Below are 23,892 nucleotides of genomic sequence, written 5' to 3'. Positions count from 1 at the left end.
TTGTCTACACCAGTGTTTCCAAAAACTTGGGTCTCCAGCTGTTTTTGGACTACAACTCCCATCATCCCCGATCACTGGTCATGTGATCACTGTTCACTGATCACTAGGGATGTTTGGAGTTGTAGTCCAAAAACAGCTAGTGACCCACATTTGGGAAACACTGGTTTACACCGACCTGCAGAAGCTTTTCCTGGACCTTGGTCAAGAAACGTTTTGTAAGCAAGGACTGCCTGAAACCCCGGAGAGCTGCTGCCAGTCTGTGTAGACAATTCAGAGCTAGAGGAACCAGTGGTCTGACTCAGTATAAGGCAGCTTTATATGGTTTCCAGCCCTACCTAGAAATGCCAGGAACCTGAGACCTTTTGCCTTGAAATCACGTGCCCTGACCCTGGTTTTCAAAATTACATAGCTGTGATCTTCTGCCTGTGTTGCTGAACCAAACACCCCAGGGGAAAGTCAAGCTAGGACATTTCTTTATGGACAAGTCAAGCTGGGCATTTCTCACGCCACTGTTGAGATTTGCAAACAGCAGCCAGAGGATTTCCAACTTTGCAACTGGCATTTTCAGCTGTGCCTTTGACAGCTGCTGGGTGTTCAGCAACTTTCAGGTTTTCATGGCATGAGGAGAAATGTTGTCACCTGCTAATTACTGCATATCAAGGCACTCTTAAATCAGGCTTGGTTGCAGGCAGGCAGCATCAATAATTTCAATGCAGGATATTATTATTATTATTATTATTATTATTATTATTATTATTATTATTACTATTATTAGACGACTCAGCTTTATTTTTATTTCAGGCTGTTGACTGTGTCAGACATAAATATTGGTATACATAAAAAAGACAGACTAGTAACTGTTTTTGAGGACTAGTAGCTTTGCAAGGCTATCTGAAAGGTAAAACTGCAGGAGTCTGGTTTAGAAATTGGCAACCCTAAGCAGAAGCCAGGTGGCAGTTTTGATGAATCAGGAGAATAGTTTATTGCAGTCTTTGGAAATCTGCTCATATATTATGATTTTTTTCATGAATCTTTTCCTGGTCTGCCTGAGAAAAATGAATTAAACCTATTATGAAAACATACATGTTTTTGTTGCTCTGCCCTGGTCAAGTCAGAGGTGGAATGTGTGCCTGTATTTACATGCATCAATCAGGCCAGTAGCCAAAAACCACATACCGGTAGTCTGTTTCCCATGAGCCTTCCTAGAACTACCAGAGATTGACTGCACCTCTCAATTATTACTTGAACCCACCATGTTTTTTTCCTTCTTACAATCCTAATTCATGCCACCAGGGATAGCTCAGTCAGTAGAGCATAAGACTCTTAATCTCAGGGTCGTGGGTTCAAGCCCCACGTTGGGCAAAAGATTCCTGCATTGCAGGAGGTTGTACTAGATGACCCTCATGGTACCTTCCAATGCTACTATTCAAGGAATTGATCTCTGCCCCATCTATGATTCTACAGTTCTATGATCTGTATAACAGCTTTCATTTTAAAGAAATTCCTGGGCAGTTTGCAGAAAAATGAAAAACATCAATATATAATGCAATTATAATTTAAAAAGCCACTGTCAATTAAGCAGCATTGCTATCAATTATAGAAGCCAGAAATGCCATGGACTGGTTTTTAACAGTGGGGGAAGGCTCAGGCAAAGGTATATATTTTGACTTGTTGGCTGAAGCAACCCACAGTCAGTGCCCACCTGATGTAGAGACAAACATTCTGCCAACTTTTTTCCTCCTTTCCCTTTCTTTTTTTATTGCCAGAACCCCAAATCAATGAGATCCAACCAGATCAGTCAAACCTAGGAAGGCCTTCAATTTCTGTGATGGAGGTGCTTAAACCTGCCTTTTTCAGAGACTCATGAAGGGGTGGGTGTGTGGATATGTCACAAAAGGAGCATAGGCCTCTCATGCTTCCTTGCAAAGTGTGGGCTCCAGAACAGCATCTATGAGGTGCAGCCCTATCCTGAATATTTGGCCTAGTCCAATCTGTAGGGGCCCATTGCCCTTCAGCATCCGGTCCCTGTCACAACACCAGGGGCAGAGCAAGGAGGCGGGGGTGGTCCGCCCCAGGTACTGCCCTGGGGGGTGACACTCTGGTGGCGGGCTCCACCCCCGTGATCGGCGCCGGCGGCGCGGAAACTTTTAAAAGGCTGCAACGCGCGAACAGCAGCACAGCATCTGTGCTGCTGTTTGCACGCTGCAGCCTTAAAACTCGGTGCGGCGCCGGTCAGAAGGGGTGCTGGCTGCTCGCGCCCGCCATCTTGGGTGGACTGTGCATGTCCACACATGCACAGTCCACCCAGGAGGCTGCGCACGCGACGTGACGCTAGGGAACGGCGCCCCGCCCCCAGGGGGGGTGCCCTCGCGTTTGCCGCCCCAGGCGGCAAAGCAGCTCCCTATGCCGCTGCACAACACAAACACATTTCACAGTTTTTCTGTCAGTGCACTGTGAAAGTTTCAAGAGCTCTTGAAGCTTTCTAAGCATGCAATTGACTATTTAAATAAATAAATAAAAACCACCAACCTGCAGCACAGAGTCTTTGTTGATGCCTTGTGAGTGGCATATAAACGCAACTGGCACATAAAGGTGTTGGTGTGTGTGGGGGAAACGTCATGCTTTTAAAGTGTGTTGTCTAGGCTGGGGAAAGACCTGTGGGTGGCATCCATTCATTGCCCGCCTCCCGCTCCCGCTCTGTGCTTCTGTTGCCCTTCCCTCTTTCCCCGCACAACTGGAGCCATGGCAGGGTGGGTGCAAGGAGGGAGGGAGGGAGAGAGAGAGAGAGTTACAGTATCTTCCGCCAGTGGTTGTTCTTGGCTGCCTTCCAGGCCTCAGGCAGCTGCCTCTGCCCCTCCCTGCTGCCAAGAAAGCTTTGGAGTTTCTGCCGAGAGCGTCTCACACGGCTTAGTACTCTAGGGCTACCACCCCCAGCAAGAGATTTCACCCACTCTCCAAATGAATCACAGCCCCCGAGCTGGGAAAGCAAGAGACGTAGCTCATGTTTTCCACTCCTCCCCCTGCTGCCACATGCGAAAGCAAAGCTCTTCCTCCAGTCTGCAGTTCAGAGAGAGCACAGCCCAGTCCTGTTAGGCAGGACTTGCTCAATGGGGATTTCCACTCCTCCCCTTGGGAGGTGGTTGCATTGCTTTATGGGGTTTCCCTCTCCCCAGAACCAGCTGACACATGTTCGGTTTGGCTAAGATCAGTTTGGCTAAGTCCCTCCACCCGTTTCCCCTGTGTGTTTGCATACTCCAGGGCAGCTAGCACCCCACCCCACCCCCATAGCTATTGCATGTGTACACACACAGAGTGCCTATTCAGAAACCAAAAAGCCCTTAAGGGTGTACAAACAGACTCACTCCCAAGGGATCTTCTTTTTGAAAGACTCAACTGGCCAGGTCAGCTTGAAGGGTCAAGTGTAATGGGACTGGAACTATTTGATTTATGTAGTCAGCAGCAGCACAAACATGCATTTATTTTTTTAAAATGCATTTTAAAATGGGGTGCAGCTTCACGGCTCCAAGCAGCAGCTTTACAACGATCTCAGCAACAGCCTAGTCAAACAGAGTTGCGAGGAGCACTGCGGTCATGCAGCGTAGTTCTTTTCCCACTTTCTGCCAGCTCTATTTTCAGATTAGCAGTAGGATACATGGGCTGCTGAGATCCCAGCTCCAGAGGAGAGTGTAACAGAGGGGCAAGGGATGCGTGGGGGGAAGAGAGGGAGGGGGCGAGAGAAACTGTGACAGGAGTGAGACCGCAAGACTCACTCCGTGGAGGGTGGGGGCCATAGCTGTCAACTTTTCCCTTTTCTTGAGAGGAATCCTATTCGGAATAAGGGAATTTCCCTTTAAAAAATGGAAAAGTTGACAGCTATGGTGGGGGCTGGCCCAGGGAATCCTCAAACTCCACAGCATTCTGAATAGAGATGAGCAACGTTGGCTTCCCTCCATTTCTCAGTTTTCCAAGCTTAGGTTCCGTTCTTCGCATTACCACATCAGTTGGCAAATGACGATCACTGCACCCCAACAAATGAGTCAGTGGGTGGTGAGATCCTCATTCAGACTGAGGGTAACAAGAACACTCATTTCCTTCCTGCTTGATGGCTGTGACTATCCAGGGTTTCCCAGGCTTGGATCTCTAGCTGTTTTTTGGCCTACAACTCCCATCATCCCCGACCACTGGTCCTGGTAGCAAAGGATGATGGGAGTTGAGGCCCCAAAACATCTGGAGACTCACATTCAGGAAGCCTTGGACTATGCCTTCCTGCCACACAAAGTTGCATTCTCGGTCCAGCTAGGTCATTTGTCCACCATTCCCATGCTGACTGAGAGTCATGGGAGTTGTAGTCCAAAGTATCTAGAGCACATCAGGTTGGAGGAGGCTGGTCTTCTGTGAGCAGAAGTGACTCTTGGGTACCTGAGGCAAACAGACATCTTTCTCATCATCTTTGAACTGGAGATGCCAGGGTTTGAACATGGGACCTTCTGCGCTAGCTCAGTTGGTTAGATCATGGTGCTGATAATGCCAAGGTTGCCGGTTCGATCCTTGTTTGGGATACCTGCATATTCCTGCATTGTAGCGGGTTGGAGTAGATGATCCTCAGGGTCCCTTCCAACTTTACAATTCTAAGATTCTATGCATGCAAAGCAGGTGTTTTGCTTCTGGGCTACAATCCCCACCCCATTTATTTCTCACACCAGCAATGGTAACGTGCTCTCGCCTGGAACATAGCAGCAAAAGCAGGTCAGAATCCCTCTGCTCGTGCGCTGAGTTACTGAGGCCCCTGCTCACAATGCCCTTTCCCCAAGACATGGCGAGAAAATGACAGAAGTGACACTCACCTCTTTCCTTCCTCCTGTTACCGGATGGTTGGTGGTGTGAGCTTAAATGACCCAAGAACCCTTGATGCCATTGTGCTGATTGCGAGATGAATGAGATGCTTTATTGAGGGAGGCACTCGGTACTTGGCATGTCACAAATCTCACCATGTATTGTCCTCTCGCTTTTGATTCATCACTTTAATTTCAAAATGTCCCAGTGGTTGATTTAAGCCACTATTACCTCTATTACTCACCCTGTGAATCGGAGCTACCGGTAACTTTCAAACTAGTGCATCTCCCAAATTTCAGGTGGGGTGAAGCCCATTGCCAGAGGAGGAAGGCTACTCCCAAACCCTTCTTCTGGGGTGTGGACCTCTCTTGCCCCTATTCTCCTTCTAGGTTGTGCATTACAGACACCTAGAGGCCTTGAGCTAAGCCAACTGCCCAACCAGACCTCCTCTCTCCACCCCCTTCTCTTTTCTCTGTTCACCCTCCACAATGGGTGGTCTCCCCCTCCTAGTCTCCGGAAGCCTCCCAACTGTCCCTGTTTCATGGAAGGGATTTGATCACACTCTAGAAACGTAGGTTTGCATCGTTAAAGCGGATTCAAGCACTCCGTCACAACAGACAGGAAAGCGATGATGGAAAAATGCACTGAAAAATGTGGGAAGGAGGAAATGAGTAACGGAGAGGCAAGCAAATCAGGATGAACGATCCTTGTCATAATGGTCACACACAAAAATCAAAACAAATGTTTGAATAAAGACTAGGTGTAACCACTGTGCAAGCAAATGAGGATGAAAGGTCATCTCTTCCCTCCAATCTTTTTCTCTTCTATCTATTTCTGTCACTCCCCCTTTTCTTCCATTTTTCTTCTGCCCATCCCTTTTTCCTCCCCTCTCTCCTGCTTCTTTCTCTCTTTCTGTGTGTATTATGGGAGGGGTGGGTGTCCTGTTGCCTGAGATGGAGGAAGGAGACTGCATGGCTGGTTACTATACAGGTGAGCTGTGGGAAGTGGCGACTGAGAAACCACGTTGCAGCACAGCAGCTCTGCCAGGTTTGGGAGAACTGTGGCCCCCTCTGCCCCCCCCCCCAGATCCTTGAGCATGCTGCATGCCCTCACAATGCAACAAATGCTTCCAAACTCCACCACTTGCATTGATTGTAAAGGCAACAGGCTAACAGGGGAAACCTTCTGTTTGGACAACATCTTTGCTTCCCCAGTAGGGACTCTGCCAAAGGGATTTGAAAACTTGCTTTGCACTACCATGGCTTTGTCCTCTCCCACCCTTTGTATCATCACAAGCTGGGGGGAAAGGGTCTGAACCACCTGGTGAGCTGATTGTCATTCACTTCAGTTGGGACGACCCAGTGTAATAAATTTGAGAATCATGGTCTAAGAGGAATTCAACCCAAGCAACTTCCACCATGAAGGCTCCTCGGAATGTCCAAGAACATTCATAGCTCTGCGAGACATCCCCTGGCCTTTCCCTACCCCACTCAAAGTACCTTGCATACTTCGTCGCACACCGTCAAAAGCCTTTTCACCGCTTTGAACCCTCGCGTCAACTGCACTCTCACCTTCCCTTGCACCTGTCCCTGGGTAGTTGATGATCTAACTAGTAAACAATTGAAGAAGGTCCCTCCACCCTCCCATGTTGTCTCCCTTCACCACAGCGCTATGGATGTGGCAGCTGCGGCAGCAGCAACTACATCCTGTATGAGGGGAAGGAGCACATGCAGAAAATCCCAGGCTCAGTCCCTTGCATCTCTAGTTAAAGGGCAGAGATGGGGAACCCATAGCCCTACAGATCTTGTTGGACTACAGTCTCCATCAGCCCCAGCCAGCATGGTCAATGGTCAGGAAAGATGGGAGTTGCAGTCCACCTACATCTGGGGAGTTGCCTCCAAACTTCCTAGACTGTCTTTCTAACCCAACTTGTACTTACATTTCCTATATTTCTCCATTGCTATTCTTGAAGTTGCTTGATGGTGGGAGTTGTAGTCCACGCACATCTGGAGGGTCACAGGCTCCACATTTCTGACTGAGGAGATTATAAGTACATAAAAACATCCCTGCTGGATCAGGCCAGTGGACCATCTAGCCCAGCATCCTGTTCTCACAGTGGCCAACCAGATGCTCAAAGGAAGATCCTGCAAACAGGACCTGAGTCCAAGAGCACTTTCTCCTCCAGTCATTTCCAGCAACTGGTATTCAAAGTCATTCTGCCTCTGACAATAGAGGTAGAAGATAGAAAAGAGTCTTGAATGAGACCTCAGAGAGCTGCTGCCTGTCAGAGTGGGCAGTACTGGGACAGATGGACAAAAAGTCCACCTTGATATAAGGCAGCTTTGTACCTTTCCCATGGGAGAGGTTTAAGGGCATGAGTTTGGTCAACCACCGTACGAATCTGCATTCCTCTCCGGCAGTCCTTCATCTGATAGAGGATCAAAATGCAAGCGTTCTCCTCTGACCCTTGACTGCAATCTTCTAGCCTGACATCCTGCATAACATGAATGAGTTCATTGTCCCAAGTGATACTGTGACAGGAGGGCCTCACCTTTTCTGCATTCCAGGCTGGAGCTACAGATTCTGATCTTCTCACTTGACAGAACAGCAGGAGGCAGGGTGACTTTTTTTTATTCTTTTGCTCAGAGGCATGTAAAGTGTTTGTTTCTTGCAGCAGGGTGAGGCCACAATAAAATATCACAGGCATGTGTGGTGCGTTGTGTGCATATTTCCTCCCACCTCACTGCAGGTGCAGTTGATCTTAAGCAAGCATTTACTAGATTGAAATTTGGCCCTGACATTTCCAGGGCTTCTCCCCCCCCCCCCACTTCACACCATCCCAACACAAACGAAATGCCAAAAATCTGTCTTTCAGTTAGCACTGTCCTGCTTACGTGTGTGTCATGCCACTTTAAAAAGTGATGGCTTCTCCCAAAGAATCCTGGGAACTGTAGTTTGTTAAAGGTGCTGAGAGTTGTTAGAAGGCAGCAGACAGATGACGCCTTCGACTCAAGAGAAAACTCATTACACTTTCTCTGATTCATCCTCTATCAGGATTACCTGAGCATGGTAAAGCAGCAAACAGTCAAGACATCAAAACGCTTGAATTTCCAGGCAAAAACATAAAAGAAGTACTTTGGTGGGGGTGTGGTAAGCTGTTTATTAGGAAACAACCAACTATAAGCAAACAAACACAAATTGGGGGTGGGTATGAATAATTTAAATGTAGGTGTCGAAGAACAGCAGGAACTTTCTTGCCAAGAAGAAACCACTTTGACACGTGGAATTATCTCTATACTTTCTAGATAAGAAGTGGTGCTGGATATCCAGCAAACAGCAGCAAACCGTGAAATTGCCTGAGACGAGGGGTGCTCGTGGAGTCTTATGGGGGCTTAATACTGTAAACGGGTCTTTCAGATATTGCAAAAGAGTTGTTGGCAACAAGTGGCTTTAAAAAAAACAAACTTTTCTGTTTTCTTGTGCGAAAGGTAAATCTGGGTTAAATGAGGAGGAAATGCAGATGACAACAATGTTGCATGGGTGCTTCCAAAAGCACACATGCATGTGGCACATTGATCCCATAGAAAAACACCCCTCTGGAAGCACCCAAGGACTCTGTGTGCAGTCAGAGGGACTCTCTTAGCTATGGCTGACTGATTGACAATACAAGGATGCCCCTGTAGTGAGACTTTATGGGGAGAAAGATTCTCTCACCACCACCACCACAAGTCCACCTCTTATTGCAAAGCCTTGCTTGGAATGCAGAGGTTTTTGTCTGGAAGGCTTCCTTGCAGAGAGAATAAAAGTGAAGCGGAAAGCCAAAGGCAAAGTAGAAGCAAGGATGAGGCCCTAGAGGGGTAAGTGGCAGCAGGAAAGGGCGAGGCTTCTGCACACCAGGAAATGTTTCATCTTGGACAGCTTTAAGAGGGGGGTTTGACAAATGCATGGAGGATCAGGCTACCAGTGGCTGCTAATCCTGGTGGCTCTGTGCTCCGGGGTCAGAAGCAGTATCTTTGAATACCAATTGCTGGGAATCACAAGCAGGAAAGTGCTGCCGTGCTCCTGCCTTGCTCGAAGGCTTCCCAAGGCTTCCCGTAGGAATCTGGCTGTCCAGTGTGAGGCGCAGAATGATGGATTAGCTGTGCCTTTCGTCAGATTCAGCGGGACCTTCCTTGTGATCACGGAAGAAATGCTTTGAGACAGAATTGAAAGGAGAAGGAATTCCTCCCTGCCCTGACCTGTGTACAACTAATTTGGTTAATTCTCAGCATTTGTGCTAGCTATTTGTTGATCCTGGTGCGGGATAAGTGGTAAGGAGCTAGTAAAGTTTGACAGGCCCAGTAAAAATGGAGGGAAACAGTACCATTTTGTTCCAAGAAAGACCCAATAATTTTTAAAAAGCTGCTGTCTCTCTCGCACACAAGACTGCAATTAGATGGAGAGGAGGGAGAGGGGAAGGTAGAATAAATGAGTAACACATGTGACTCTGCAGAGCCCTGTGGTTAAGATGTCCATGGAATGCATCATTACAGGGAAGCTGTGCTATTATATTGTCTCCACTCCCCCCTTTCTAATCTCCCACTGCATTTCTTCCTGATAACTGGCTGCTGGACCATGCCCCTGGGTGGATCCAATAAACACTGAGAATTCTGCACTGACGTAGGCTGCAGTCTTATACACACTTACCCAGGGCCGTCCCGTCCATAGGGGTTGGTGGCGAGCCCGCTGGCATACCAGGTGCCCCCTCCCCAACCCGCCCCTACCCCATGGGTGGGTGGGCGGGTGGGCTGAAAGCCAGCCGCCCTTGCCTCCCGGAGCCCCAGCTGGAGCACTGGAAGGGCGCGCAAAGCCCCGTGCCGCTCCAGCACCATGCCCCTCACCCCCCGCTCACCCACCCCCCTCCCGAGGGGCGGCCAGCACGGGAGGGAGGCGGGCGGAGAGGCGGCACGCCGGGGGCGCCGAGGGATCGCTGTGCCACAGCGGCCGATCCCTCTAAGATGGCCCTGCACTTACCAAGGAATAAGTCCCACTGGAATCATGGGACTGCTTCCTTCAGAGTAGAAATGCACCAGACTGCACAGCTGGCAGACAACCTTGCTTGGATCTCACCAATGAGTTAGACCAGGAGGTGGGCAGATCAGCATCTACTGTCAGATCACCGAGTGATTTGCAGAAGGAAACTGCCTTTATAGCAAGCAAGGCTAGGGGTCCATCTAGTTCAGTTTTGTTTGCAGACTCACTAACAGGTTGTGAAGGGACTTGGTGTGGGAGCATCACCATTGTCCTAATGGTGGCACTTGGACAATATACCCTGAGGTGCTGAGAGATCTTCACATCTGGAGTGGGCAAGCAGGTTCCAATGAAACAGAAGATATTGATAGCCTTTTCTTAGACTGAGCATGTCTGTCTGGGGCTTCTGTTAGGATTCCGCTTGGCCACTGTGTTAACAGAATGGTCGGCTAGATAAACCTCTGGGCTGATTCAGCTGGGCTATTCCTATGTTCTTAGGACACTAATGCAATGCATGCAGAAATTGCTTCTGATACTGGGTGGCCTGAGCTCCAATGGCAGTGATCCAAATAATAGGAATTAATATGGCAACCTTCTGCCTGTTGATGTGATGTCCTACATCAGTGTTGCCACTTTGAGTGATGCAGGTGAACAGCTATTCAGAAACCAGTATGACCTACTTCTTTGGGGTGAGGTGAAGGGAATATTTAGGGCTAAAGAATTAGCTCAGGTATGAATGGCACAAGGAGAACCAAAGCAGGGATCCTTTAGTAAAAAGGAATTCTGAGAAGGGCTATCAATGATTTCTCATGTAAAGCTCAGCAGCTGCTTCTATTTCTCAGCAACGATGAGTGACTAAGAAGACATTAAAGGTTTTTTTCCCCAAACAAAAATAGTCGGCCCCATGGAGAAATCACTCCGTTAATCAGAGCTTGTTGCACAGACAGGAAAGAATGGGAAAATGAATCAAGTTAATTGCAAATAAATGGTGGCTTTCTTCAGAAATGTACTGAGACAAGGTCACTGTACTAGAAAGGATTGGGTGGGCCCTATGTTTCAAAGCACAACTTGTTCTTCTGCAGGAACCACTACAGTAATCTCATTGATCCCTCCCTCCCAACAACAAGCCTTCCTAAATGCCATTGCGTGTTGCCTGAAAACCGTCTAGCACACAGCTGATGGGGATGCCAGCCACAACCCTGGCAACTTAGGGCCATCTTATGCAAGTAACAGAATCAAGTGTCTATGCTTCTCCTGGGCTGTACCAATTCACAGTGCAAGAGGGAGAATTGGACTTGGTCTCCAAAAACGCAGTTAATGTAAAAACAGGCACTTGGTTATATAATTCAAGAAAAGCTAGCAGTCAAAAATGGATGTTGTTACTAGTTGAAGGCAGGAGACTTGTCAATGAATCAGCTGGTTCATTTGGAAGAAAACCCCTAATCCAACACACCCCTCCCCCGCATCTCTCAATGTCAGATCATGACAATGTCTGCAGGTTTCCTATGACTCACTGCTGCTGCCATTATCAGAGTCCATTTTACTGAAATCCTCCAGGAAAGTGGCACAGCATGACTGTGCTCTTGCAAAGTTCCTGCTATATTCAGTGCTGCTTGCACAGGAGAAATCCCATGCCCTTGCTGCATGTCACTGCACTCTCTGACTGACAGATATCCTTTTACTCACAGCAGAGCTACAGAATAGCAAACTCTTACTATTTCCATTTTACAGACAGAGGACTGAGATACCAGAAGACTGTATGGTCTTAGGTTTTTTTTTAAAAAAACTGTTTAGCAGGCCCACTACCAGACATATCCAGTCCCTTGTTATACCACAATCTACTGAATCCCACATCACCTGTTGGAACTGGTATTCAGTGGCATCCAGCAGCCCAGCTCAACCTCCCCCTGAAGACTTAGGTTTGCAGTTTGGGTGCATGGCTGGATTTGGTCCTGGATGTCCAGATTCAGCAGCGGCGAGGAGACTTTTGCAGAGATATGGCCAGACTATTGACCAGAGTTGTTTATAGGGAGCATGCGATGACTTGCATATGATTCCCATAATGATTCTGAGGGTGAGCTATGACCAATAAAGCTATCCACAAGATTTAGGATTGAGTTACTTGAAATGCAATTTTCTCCCATATAAGCCTGAACAGGTTTTAAGATTTTCAGAAGAGGTCTTTCTTTCTGTCCCACCAACATCTGAAATATGTTCAGGAGCAGTTCAAGAGAGGGAGGGCCTTCTTGGTTACTACTCCCAGGTTCTGTGACGTCATGCCAAGGGAGGCCCATATCATCCCTTCTCTGATGACCTGCAAGAAAGAAGACTCCACCTAAACATTAGGAAGAACTTCCTGACAGTGAGAGCAGTGGAATTTGCTACCAAGGAGTGTGGTGGAGTCTCCTTCTTTGGAGGTCTTTAAGCAGAGGCTTGACAGCCATCTGTCAGGAATGCTTTGATGGTGTTTCCTGCTGGCAGGGGGTTGGACTGGATGGCCCTTGTGGTCTCTTCCAACTCTATGATTCTATGATTCTATGACCTTCTGTCAGAAAGGCAAAAATGTTTTTATTCATACGGGCCTTTGAACTCATAGGTTTTTATGGCCATTGTAAATACAGTATGTTGCAACTGAACTTGTGTGTGTGTATATATATATATATATATATATATATATATATATATATAGTCAGTTTTGCTTTAATTGATGTGCTTTACCTACCTTTTATGAATGTTTTTCATTTGTTATCATGTATTTTGAAGTGCATCTTGTTTCTGTGAGCTGTCTGGAGCACCATTTGGAGGGAAAGGCAAGACACAAATCTGAAACAGACCAATAAACAAATAAACAACGTATAGCCAAATTGTAGAGCAAACTGCATGAAACATGGGAGGCCCATAACTGGATGTCCTGATGTAATACAAGGATACGCCGCTCCCTTGGATGTAGAAGGGAAAACATGCAGGCACAATATGGGTGCCTGTATATTTTCCTCTCCGTGGCTGATAGCAAGTAGCGATGCTGGGTGATGATGAGATTGAGTTAGGGCCAGGATAACCCCCGATCCAAGCTGCCCCTTCTCTTGTAGGCATTTAGAATAAGAAAATTATGTTGGGAGATCCAATCTTGGCATCTCCACGTAACATCTTGACACGTGATGTGCTTAAGGATGTTTTGAGGGATGCAGCAAGCAAAATTCCCTTCTTGACTCTGACATTTACCCTTTTGCTTGGAGCACAAAGCTGAGATATGAAGTATCAGGAGATCATGATGGAGAAGGATCTTGTGGTGAGAATAAAATGGGGGGGGGGAGAGAACACCATGTAGCTCCTTAGAAGGAGGGTGGGGTAACATGTAATTTCAAAAGTGTATCTTTTCTTTTTTAAAATTCTCATACCTATAAACTTTCTTTGAAGCTGTAAACGTATTCAATCTAATTTTCTACACATCCCTTGTTTCTCCACAAACCAGCTTTTAATTTCCTGAAAAACGAGTTGCAGTAGTACTTACAGTGCCTCAATAGCATTTCAGGGTAATTAAACAGAGGATTTGCTCGCATTTGCAGAACCAAGGTGTTGATTTTGTCACTGCCATGGGTTTAAGACAAGTGCCTTTCATTTCTTGAAGATACACAGTGATTTTTTTTAAAAAAAACAATGTTCTTTTGATTCAGCACCGGGTTTCATATGCTGCCGTCTGTTTGTTTTCTCCATAGCAAACTTCTCTGCGTTGGAGAGACCCCTGCCGTGAGGAGCCAAGATGTTGGTACTACTGGCTGGTATTTTTGTGGTCCACATTGCCACGGTCATCATGCTCTTTGTCTCCACCATTGCCAATGTAAGTAGCAAACAAGACTTCCCCAATGGCCGTTCCTTGGGTAACATGGACAGGGGCTTTTGATCTCCTCCAGTTTGACACAGAATAAGGGAACAAAAGCATCAAAGACACTTATGCTGAAGGTGCTGGCCGTTCTTTGCAGGCACACTCTAGAGGATAGGCCTGGAATCTATGGGGCAGAAGCAGATTTCAGCTAAACATTAGGAGAATCTTCCTAACAGCGGATACTGTTTGACAACAGAACCACAGCAGGTGGGGTAGGCAAGGCCCTTCTTTCACTGAGGTGTTTGTTGCATCCTACATTGGACATCGTACACTGAACTGGACTAAAAGATTGCAGGTTCGATCCCCATTAGGAACAGCTGCATATTCCTGCATTGCAGGGGGTGGGACTAGATCAGGGGTCAGCAACCTTTTTCAGCCATGGGCTGGTCCACCGTCCCTCAGACCATGTGGTGGGCCAGACTATACTTTTGGGGGGGGGGATGAACGAATTCCTATGCCCCACAAATAACCCAGAGATGCATTTTAAATAAAAGGACACATTCTACTCATGTAAAAACCACGCTGATTCCCAGACTGTCTGTGGGCCGGATTGAGAAGGCGATTGGGCCACATCCGGCCCCCGGGCCTTAGGTTGCCTACCCCTGGACTAGATTATTCTTACAGTCCGTTCCAACTCCAAGATTCTATGCTTCTATCTCCTTAAAAAGGTAAAGGTAAAGGACCCCTGACAGTTAAATCCAGTCGTGAATGATTCTAGGGTTGCGGCGCTCATCTCGCTTTACTGTTTGAGGGAGCCGGCGTTTGTCCGCAGACAGATTTTTTCTGGGTTATGTGGGCAGCATGACTAAGCCACTTCTGCCAAAACCAGAGCAGTGCGCGGAAATGCTGTTTACCTTCCCGTCGGAGCGGTACCTATTTATCTACCTGCACTTGACGTGCTTTCGAACTGCTAGGTTGGCAGGAGCTGGGACCGAACAAAGGGAGCTCACGCCGTTGTGGGGATTCAAACCGCCAACCTTCCAATCGGCAAGCCCAAGGCTCAGTGGTTTACACCACAGGGCCACCCGCATCCCTCTTATCTCCTTGGTCCCATCCAAGTCAACAATCTATGCTAAGGGCTAATTCAGTGAGGCTAACAATTGGCTTTTGTGCTGATATAGCTCCAGAAGGCAAATCACCTCCAGAAAAAAAATGCCAGAAAATTTCCTTGAGTTTTATATGGCTTAAGGTGCCTGCATTTGCATAACTGGCCCTTGAAACCTATTGCAACAAGTCACACCCTGAGAAATGGAGGGACATTATCTATTTGTCAACTGAAACAAACCAGCAATTCAAGGCTGCCTAAAGGCATGAAATGGTGGTGTTTTCACTCTCCTGTACCGAAGTGAGAAACACCTGGGCACACCCCACTCAAAAACCAGTTGAGTGAGTGGAATTAGCACATAATCGCTTTGAGGTGTTTTACCATCCCACCTGCCAGACAGTCTGCTATATAATTATACAGTATTTCCATACTCGTCTGTTTCTGGAATTAGAAAATATTCTCATGAAGTGTTTGAGCAAAGCCGCGTACAAGAGGAAGTTAGAGGGTATTATTCAACACTGTGATTGATTTGTAATAGAAATCTAGACTGATCCCCACCTGCCCAAACTAGAATGCTATAACCCACTCTCAACAAGATTACAGGGTCTCTCTGATTTTTCAACTGCATATCGAGAGAGGCAGCATAAAAGGAAACAGTTTATGTTTTTTTATTTAAAATAATAATTATTAAAAATTAATGAAGCAAATTAATAAAACAAGTAGGGGGGAAAACAAAAAATAAGCAAAGTTATCTATTAAAATGTAATCCACCTTAGATAGATAGTTATATATGCTGCAATGTGCGTCAACATTTGTGATTTCTATCATATGAATGTGGGTGCAGACAAACCCAGATGCATTTTGTGGGTGTCCAAAAATACTTCAATTCTCAGGCCCTGAATGTTGATTTGGTTTGACACTGAGCAGCTTTTGGACATTCCCCTATAGCATTTACTCAGTGGCTTTCCTCACATGCAATGCTAGATCATACTAGCTTACCATGGAAGTGGGCTGTTGCACAGTAAATAAAGCAAGGCTTAGCTCTTCCCTTGCTCCTGGAGCTGCCACACTACTAAGAGTTAAGCTATGGTTTGCATTACTTGTGAACCTGAGCTCGTGGTTAGTTAGTTTCATTCCCAAGCAAACCAGGAGCTGTAACCAATATTTGTTCTCTGCTTAGAATGATTGTTTCATTATGGTACTGCCCCCTAGTGGACACAAGTAGATATGGGGAACATGGGGGGAAGCATATCTATGCATGCTCTCTTCAGGCATTAAGCTTTCGGTTATGGAGAACACACAAGTCCCCCTTCCCCCTAGCATTGACCTTTACAGAGGAAGCAAGAGAGGGAACCTTTGCATGTATAGACTTCCAGAAGATTCGTAAGCCCAATTGCTCAAGGATCTAGAATGCGAGGAGCCTGCAGACGTGAAAGCTCCCTTCCAAACATTTGAGTTGCATGCACATACAGTGCAGATTCCAGAATAAGGAGTATAGCAGCTGAAGAAGGCTATTCTCGTCTTCACCAAACTCTCAAAGTAGAACAGCTAAATTCATGTCAAATGTTATTACAGAACATCCCCTTTCAAAAAAAAAGAGAAAAAAAGAGGCATGCTATTTAACTGATTGGGCTGAAGCATTTTAGATGTTTCAGTTCATTACTTATCGGTCCTGCCTACATCCAAGACATACACAAAGTAATAGATGATTAATAGAATATCAGTAATATATGTTTGGCTTGTTGCACTAAATCCTGTTGATCTGTGTGATGATTAAAATGAATAGGTAGGGAATGGTTTATGCCAATGTGTGTGCTCCTGCTAGCTGTATCCAGCAACTGATGCTTTCAGATCAAAGATGAGGTTGTACCATGAATGAGAATTGTCTGCAAATCCAATAGAACAGATTGTAAAATATATTTCCAAGTCTATTACCTGCATGCATGCAGGTATCCGGCACTTTAAAGATGATAACAGTCGAAGGTTTGGTTGACTCAGATTTCCTTAGACACTCTGAAGTGTGAGCTATAATAAGCAAATGCAACATGAAAGGCTGAGCATTTCAGGAAAGCAAGCAATCGTTCCTCTTTGCAAAAACCCACAATGGCACATGGAGAATGGAGAGTTTCAAGTGTGGCATCGTAGACAACCCCAGAGTCGTCCGCGACTGGACCTAACGGTCAGGGGTCCCTTTACCTTTACCTTTAAGGAAAAGCAGGAACAGGCCCTTACAGTCGAAGACCAAGACCTGTGTTTTTGGACCGGTTTTAGTACCAAAACACTTCATCTTCATCAACTTGCTGCACAGATCAAAGGAAGTGAGCCCATAAATGAATGGACAAACTAAGCCTGCACCATTGGTCAGGTGTGCATCATCAAACAGGTTTTCCTTGGGGGGGGGGGCGAAATTCCCAGTATAATTTCTATTGCCATTGCAGAAAACTGTGATTACTTCAATCAAGTTACGATACTGTTGATAGTGTATTGTTGGAAAATTAGCTCCACTGTGGTTGGTCTATGTCACACACTTTAGATACCTATTTGAAAATGACCCAAAGCAGCTTGTGGACTAAGAGACAACTCATGATCTTAATTAGACAAATGTCAGTAACGAATAGAATGATAAGCACAGTCTTCGCAAAATACCGGTAAGCAATCAAGGGGTATAAATCCTGCCCTCTAATTTCCTTTGCAATGGTTTAACGGCATGGCTAAGCAATCCTTGGGCATGCAGGAAGCATGTGTCATTTTAGGAATTTTGGTGAAGGATTTGAAAAGCTTATCTGAGATCAGAAAAACAGAAATGCATAAGAGGCCCTTCAATGTCTCCAGGGTGACTCAGTTGAAGAGAAGACTGGTGGTTTAAATGACTTACACCCAGTGATAAATTAGTAAGCCTGCTAACTACAAAGTAAACCCCACTGGATTTGCTGGGGTTGATTTCAGAGTTAACTTGGAGTAGCTGGTACCACTGACTTGTCATGAGAATGCAAAGGCCCTTCTACATTCTGCTCTTGGGTGCTCCAGCTAAGCTAACCTAGAGCTGCTCCTTTGCTTTAGTTTATGATGACCCCTGCTGGATAGTCCTGTCTGAGAACGGGCTGCCATTTATTTATTTTGGGAAAAAACAAGCCATTGGGAAACATTTAACAACAACAGGAAAGGCCTCCTGAAGCCAAAGAGATCAGGAAACCGCAGCGAGTTTTCTCAGCACTCTGTTGTTCCAGCGTTTGGCACAATTCCTGTCTCAGCGGAGATCCGAGGGAACAGACGTCTGTGGTCTGTGTACTGTCCAGAGAGAGGCTTGGGAAGATTATAGTCACTCCCAGAAAATGATTACCTTTTCAGAAGCAGCTTCTTGCCCTTTCAGCAGGGCACCGAACAACATAGGAAGTATGCCAGGATATCCTTATATACATCATAGGTAACCAGCTACAAGGACTGTTTAAGGGCCTTGTCAGAAGTGTGATCCAATGGGGGCCCACATCCATTGAACCATGCAGGACATCTAGAGTGATTCCAAGAGTTATATGCCCATCTCCAGAAATGATGAATCACAGCACCACCATTATCACCACCATATAAATATATGGTAAAATAAATAAATGAAGAAATAGGTGCCCAAATGCAGAGGCAGAGCTAGCGTGCACCTTCGGGTGGGGCTAGCCACCCATGGGGGCAGGGCGAGCATCCCAGGGGGGCAGGGCGAGCATCCCAGGGGGGGCGGGGGGCGATGTCAACACCCGTCAGGGATGACACCCAGGGCGGGCTGCACCCACCGCAACCCCCTTCCTCCGCCAATGCCCAAATATGTTTGGCTTCCAAGTAGATCTGGGTCTGAAAAAGCTGAAGACTGCCATTCAAAGATAAACAGAACAAAAGGATCGATTTTCAGCTTGCTAGTTGCAACAGCTCCCCAACAGCCACCACAGACAAAAGCAAGTCATAAGGAGCACTTAAGCAACAGCCTCTGAAAAAGGTCATCCACCCATCACCTTTTCAATATCACACACATCCGCCAACAGATTACAGAATGGCGCGTCTCATGGATTCAGATCATAACCCTCATGCTGCGGCGTCATTTCCAGATACTTCTTTATTATTTATGCATTTATTTAAAATATTTATATACTGCTTTTCTATTAAATTATCCCAAGGGGCTTTCAATAAAAAATTCATCGCAGACCAATAACAATCCATCACAAATAATAAAAACTTCTGTCCAAGCTGGCATCATACAGATGATTCATTTGGAGGACTGTTCATGAGATGTGCCAAATGATCTTCTCAGAGCTTCTGAGTAATCATTCCTAGAGTGGGGGGGGGGGCGCTAATCTGTGGTCATCTACAGATGCTGCTGTATTTCATCTCCCATCTTTCCTGATCATGGGCTATTTTGGCTGGGACCGATGATGGGAGTTGGAGTCCAACAATATTTCCCAAGCCTTTTTGAATCTCACACCAATCAGCTGAAAGCCACATCTTACTTTTCCTCCTAGCGAAGTATTTGGCTACATCTCCATCATTTCTGACCCACGGAACTCTGCTTTTTATTATTATTTCCCTGTGTGTTTCCATGAGGGATGGGGCAGAAGGGAAAGCAGTGAGCAGTGTGAGGGAGGCAGACAGGCAGATAGATGGACCAATTGAGGAGGAGGAGGAGGAGGAGGGGAGGCGGAGCAGAGCAGACCTGACCCCAATGGCTGTGGATGAAGTCGCAAGTGGTGCATGAAAGGTGAATAAAGCAAACTTTTCCATTTCTGGTCCATGATCTCTCTTGGCTTCAGAGGTGCTGATGCAGCTCCTTGCCAAGTTTGCAAGGGAGCCTAGGTACACCTCTGAATTTGAGTGAACGATTCCCCTGCCCCTGTCACAAACACCTCCAATTTGTAATTTGAATGAGCAAAAGTTCATACATGTATGCACATTTTCCATGTTGTATACTGGTGTCAGATTTCTGGCAGTGTAACTCAGAAATCTTTTTGGTGCAAAAAAATAAAAAAAGAGGCAACCATTTTTGGATATAATAATAATAATATAAATCACTACCTTGTGAATGGCGACAGTTCTACAAAGGCATTGCTGAATTCACCGATGTTTTCCTTTCTAGATTTAGCCTGGCAAGCTGCTTTTCTTGAAGGGAGGCAATAAAAAAACATTCACATCTTTTCTGTTTTGCTTTTAGGTCTGGATGGCAGGTCTGAGTTCGGGCAAAACAAACACATCAGGCCTGTGGCTGCAGTGTACAGGCGGGAATTGCGGGGATCTTCGTTTTGAAGAAGATGACCTCAGTAAGGGTCCATTTACTTTCATCTGAGTAATGTGCACTGCTTGAAACAACCGTCATGTATTTTGACAAGGATTGTGGCTTCACGCTCACACCTTTTCCCCCCTCTCTCTCTTCCGTGTGTCACTAGATGCACTCAAGGCAGTGCAAGCCTTCATGATCCTGGCTATCATCTTTTCCTTTGTCTCCCTGGTCATGTTTGTGGTGCAGCTCTTCACGATGGAGAAAGGAAAGCGCTTCTACATGACGGGAGCCATTATGCTGGTTTGCTGTAAGTGAGGCACACGCAGAATGTGCTGCTTTCTTTTGCTATGCTCTCACAGGAATTGTGAATTATTTCCCATTGGCTCAGGTTGATTGCAATTAGGGAAGCTTGAGGAATTTGTTCTTTGGAAATTCTGACCCGATCTGTGTCCTCTTTTGCCTGGGGGCGCAGGGTCCAAAATTAAATTGCTGGCCATACATGTAATAAAATGTGAACCGGTGAAGTTTCCCCTGTATTTCAAACTAGAAAAAGCTTAACCTATGGAATTTCTGTCTGCATAAAAAAACCCTTCTTTTCCCCCAGTGCCAACTCTAAACCCAAAACTTGACTACAATCTTGTACTCATCTACTTGGGAATAAGCACAATTAAAACACAAAGAGACTTACTCCTGAGTTGAAAGGAATACCATTGTTCTGTCAGTTAACTATACAGCATATTCTCAAGGAGTGCCTTGTCTTTAGCTACTGCATAGCAGGAGACATGTCCAAGCCTCTTTGCAAAGTTTTCACCTTTTGCATTTGCCATGCCACAGGGAACAACTTAATATCCACCCACACTTACTGTGTGCTGGTATTTCCAGGAAAGAACTTCTAGGCAGTACAGTACCTGATCTTAGATTAACCCACAACAGTGCATCCTGTTTTGCTGGGGGGAAAGGAAGTGCAAACTACAAAGATTCTAAGGACTAGAAAATTATTCAGAAGTAGGAAAAGTCAAATAAAAGGGGAAAGGAAAACCTCAGGTATTCCTATCTCCTGCTGACTAAACAACTCACACATCAATCACAGCACCTACTTCACTACTTGGCTGAAAGTATTGCAAGGCAGGAGCAGTCATTCTGGCTCATTTCACAGAAATCAGTTAGAAGGGTGCATGCACATTTTGCCGCGTAACTTTCTTTCCAGGAAGGCTAGAGACTTACTTTTTTGTATTAAATGAAAACTCAGAACCCGGGCTCCCTTACTGGCTGTGTGCCTGGTACATAAGTGCCTCCTGTACATGCCTCTCCAAGTAAATTACTGAGATAATCATGTGGCAGGGGGGGGCGCTATTCATGACGATCTTTGGGCTAGAAGCAGGATTCATGTTGAAAAGGAGTCACTTGAGATCATTTGGATGGACCAAATGTTTATTCTTTCTTTCCCTCCACAGGGCTGTTCATTCTGATCTCCGTCTCCATCTACACGGCCAGATTTCCACAATATTTCACAAGCAGCCTAGACCACCATGGCTACTCCTTCATACTTGCCTGGATCTGCTTCTGCTTCAGTTTCATCATTGGGATTCTGTATCTTGTGCTCAGAAAGAAATGAGGGGAGCAGGGGAGAAACTGGGAGGGCGGATTGGAAATATGGGGGGCTTGTGGGAGGGATGCGAAGTTGCTTTGTTATGAGAACTGTTTGCCCAAAGACATGAATCCATACACTGCTCACCTAATGTGCCCAATCACAGAAATAAATCAGAGAGAGAGGGGGAGAGATTGAGCAATAGACTTTCCACTGTCAAGGATCCTGGCACCAGGAATGTGCTTGAAGAACCATATAGCCAGATCCTATCTCTTTTCTCAGAAACTTACACATGCATCCCATCGTAAAGGGCCTTGACGTTCTGTCTCACTTCAGAAAATCTGGAAAAGATATAAGGTGCAGCTTTCTTCCTTAAATTTTAGCAACTATGATATGCTTCCCAGTGATTTCCATTGGGCAGAACATTCCCACTCAATCTGGAAGGTGTAGTGCAGGGACAAGGGCTGAGAATGTCAGGGGCGCTGGCAGAACCCGGCCTCCCTTTTCTTGACAAGCAAACGACACACAACGTAGGCATGCCTTGACTGACATAAAGCCAAATTCCAGCATTAAAACCACTGCAAGCCACTTTAAAAAAAAAAAAGACACTTCCATCACCGTCTCATTTCCCCTGGAATTGACTTGCTGCTGCTGAGGAGATCAGAGGGGAAACAACCAGCAGGGAATGAAAAGAGGGGTGAATGTGGGTGGCAGAAGGTGGGACAGGGGAGAGGAAGGCAGGCAAGGACCTTAATTATGTGGAATAGAGTTATTAGGGCTCTGATGAATGTCATTAGAGTGTGACTTTCCATTAGAGCCCACTGTGTACCTATTTAACGCAGCTGCGCTAGGAAGATCAGATGGAGCCCCCATGTTGCCACCAAATGGTTAGGTCTGTGATGTGTGTATTTGACAAGCAGTAAGTTTGAAAGGTCTGCTTGCAGTCAGATCTTTTGAGGCATTCAACTTAGGCTCACAGGACCAAGCACCAAATTGAATTCTATTTTGTTTTTTTGCATCTATAGGCAATAGGCAACTTTCTCTTGGTTGTCACATAAGATAGGGTTGGGGGTTGTTTTTATAACAGGGTTTTATAATATCGGACTTGCCTTGGCAGTAAAATGTATACCTTAGAAAGGCCTTAAACTAACTATCACCCGTTTATTTGTTTGCTGCTTTTCTGCGGTAAACCACGCCCACGGCAGCAGACCTTATATCCCACAAGAAATGTTACATATGACATAGAGCAGTGCTCCAGACACAGGATTCTGCGTAGCTGAATGGAATTGGAGAAGGGCCTTCACTGTTGTGTTGGTTTTAATTCCTCGCTCCCCGCCCCCATGCCATCATCTCATATAACATCTCCCAGGGCACGAGAAGCAGTTCAGCTAATTAAATGTTGCAAACAGAAGGCCAAGCAGGAAATGGAAAGAATTATTATGTCATCGTGACTGTCTGCATCAGGGTTTTCAACCCTTTTGGTCCTGCCATTTAGATCACTTAGGATAATGCGCGGAAACTATGAATGTTAAGAGGCTGTCTCTCTCACTGCCTTGCTCCACTCCAGTCACGTGATGAAACGGGGAGAGACAAATTCAAGTCTGCAAGTTTAGTATCAACAGTATTTTCTTCTTTCTTTCTTTTGTTACATTCTTTCCCCCCCCATGTACAACTTTTGTAATTTGGTGGCTACATCCTTCTATTGTACTTGCTGTTTCTTGAAGTTTGTTTCGTGTGTGGTCTTTGTAAATATTTTGATACAACCATTCCTAACTGTAGGAATATATTAAAGACAAAAATGACAATAATCCTGTGCCCGTTATCAGAAACAAAGAGTCTTGCTGGAATTGATTTCTTTCTCCCATGTATTAATGTTGTTCCATTCCCCTGGCTGCATCAAGTTTGATTTCAATTATGGGCTGGCTGACTATCTGCCACATGGCTGGGTAATTCAGAGGACTGATGTCAGAAGCTAGCAAAATATAAGGGCTAAACCACATGTAGAGTACAGTGGCACCTCGGTTTACGAACTTAATCCGTTCCGGAAGTCCATTCTTAAACCGAAACCGTTCTTAAACTGAGGTGCGCTTTCCCTGATGAGGCCTCCTGCCACCGGTGCCCTTCCACCGTTCGGATTCCGTTCTTAGACCGAGGGACACTACTTCTGGTTTTCTAAAGTTCATAAACCAAATCGTTCTTAAACAGGACTGTTCTTAAACCGAGGTACCACTGTAATAGAATCATAGAACTGTAGAGCTGGAAGGGACCCTGAGGATCATCCA

General features: G+C 45.8%; 1 protein-coding gene across 2 annotated transcripts in view; it reads left to right on the top strand.

Moving 5' to 3' along the window:
• The window catches only part of EMP1 (epithelial membrane protein 1), a 29,303-nt gene extending 5,860 nt beyond the window's left edge, over positions 1-23,443 (top strand). The window contains exons 2-5 of one of the 2 annotated variants that reach the window (XM_033163333.1): positions 13,563-13,681; positions 19,957-20,062; positions 20,189-20,329; positions 21,477-23,443. In XM_033163333.1, coding sequence (XP_033019224.1) covers positions 13,604-13,681; positions 19,957-20,062; positions 20,189-20,329; positions 21,477-21,637 — 486 coding nt within the window. In that variant the 5' untranslated portion in view covers positions 13,563-13,603 and the 3' untranslated portion in view covers positions 21,638-23,443. Of the gene's footprint in view, positions 1-13,559; positions 13,682-19,956; positions 20,063-20,188; positions 20,330-21,476 lie in introns of both variants that reach the window. The other variant, XM_033163332.1, reaches the window with a different exon arrangement.
• Positions 23,444-23,892: the final 449 nt, after the last annotated feature.

This window comes from Lacerta agilis, chromosome 10 (assembly GCF_009819535.1).
Source record: "Lacerta agilis isolate rLacAgi1 chromosome 10, rLacAgi1.pri, whole genome shotgun sequence".
NCBI classification, from domain to species: domain Eukaryota; kingdom Metazoa; phylum Chordata; class Lepidosauria; order Squamata; family Lacertidae; genus Lacerta; species Lacerta agilis.
Note: the sequence above shows the minus strand (reverse complement) of the source record. Positions and strands in the feature narration are given on the sequence as shown.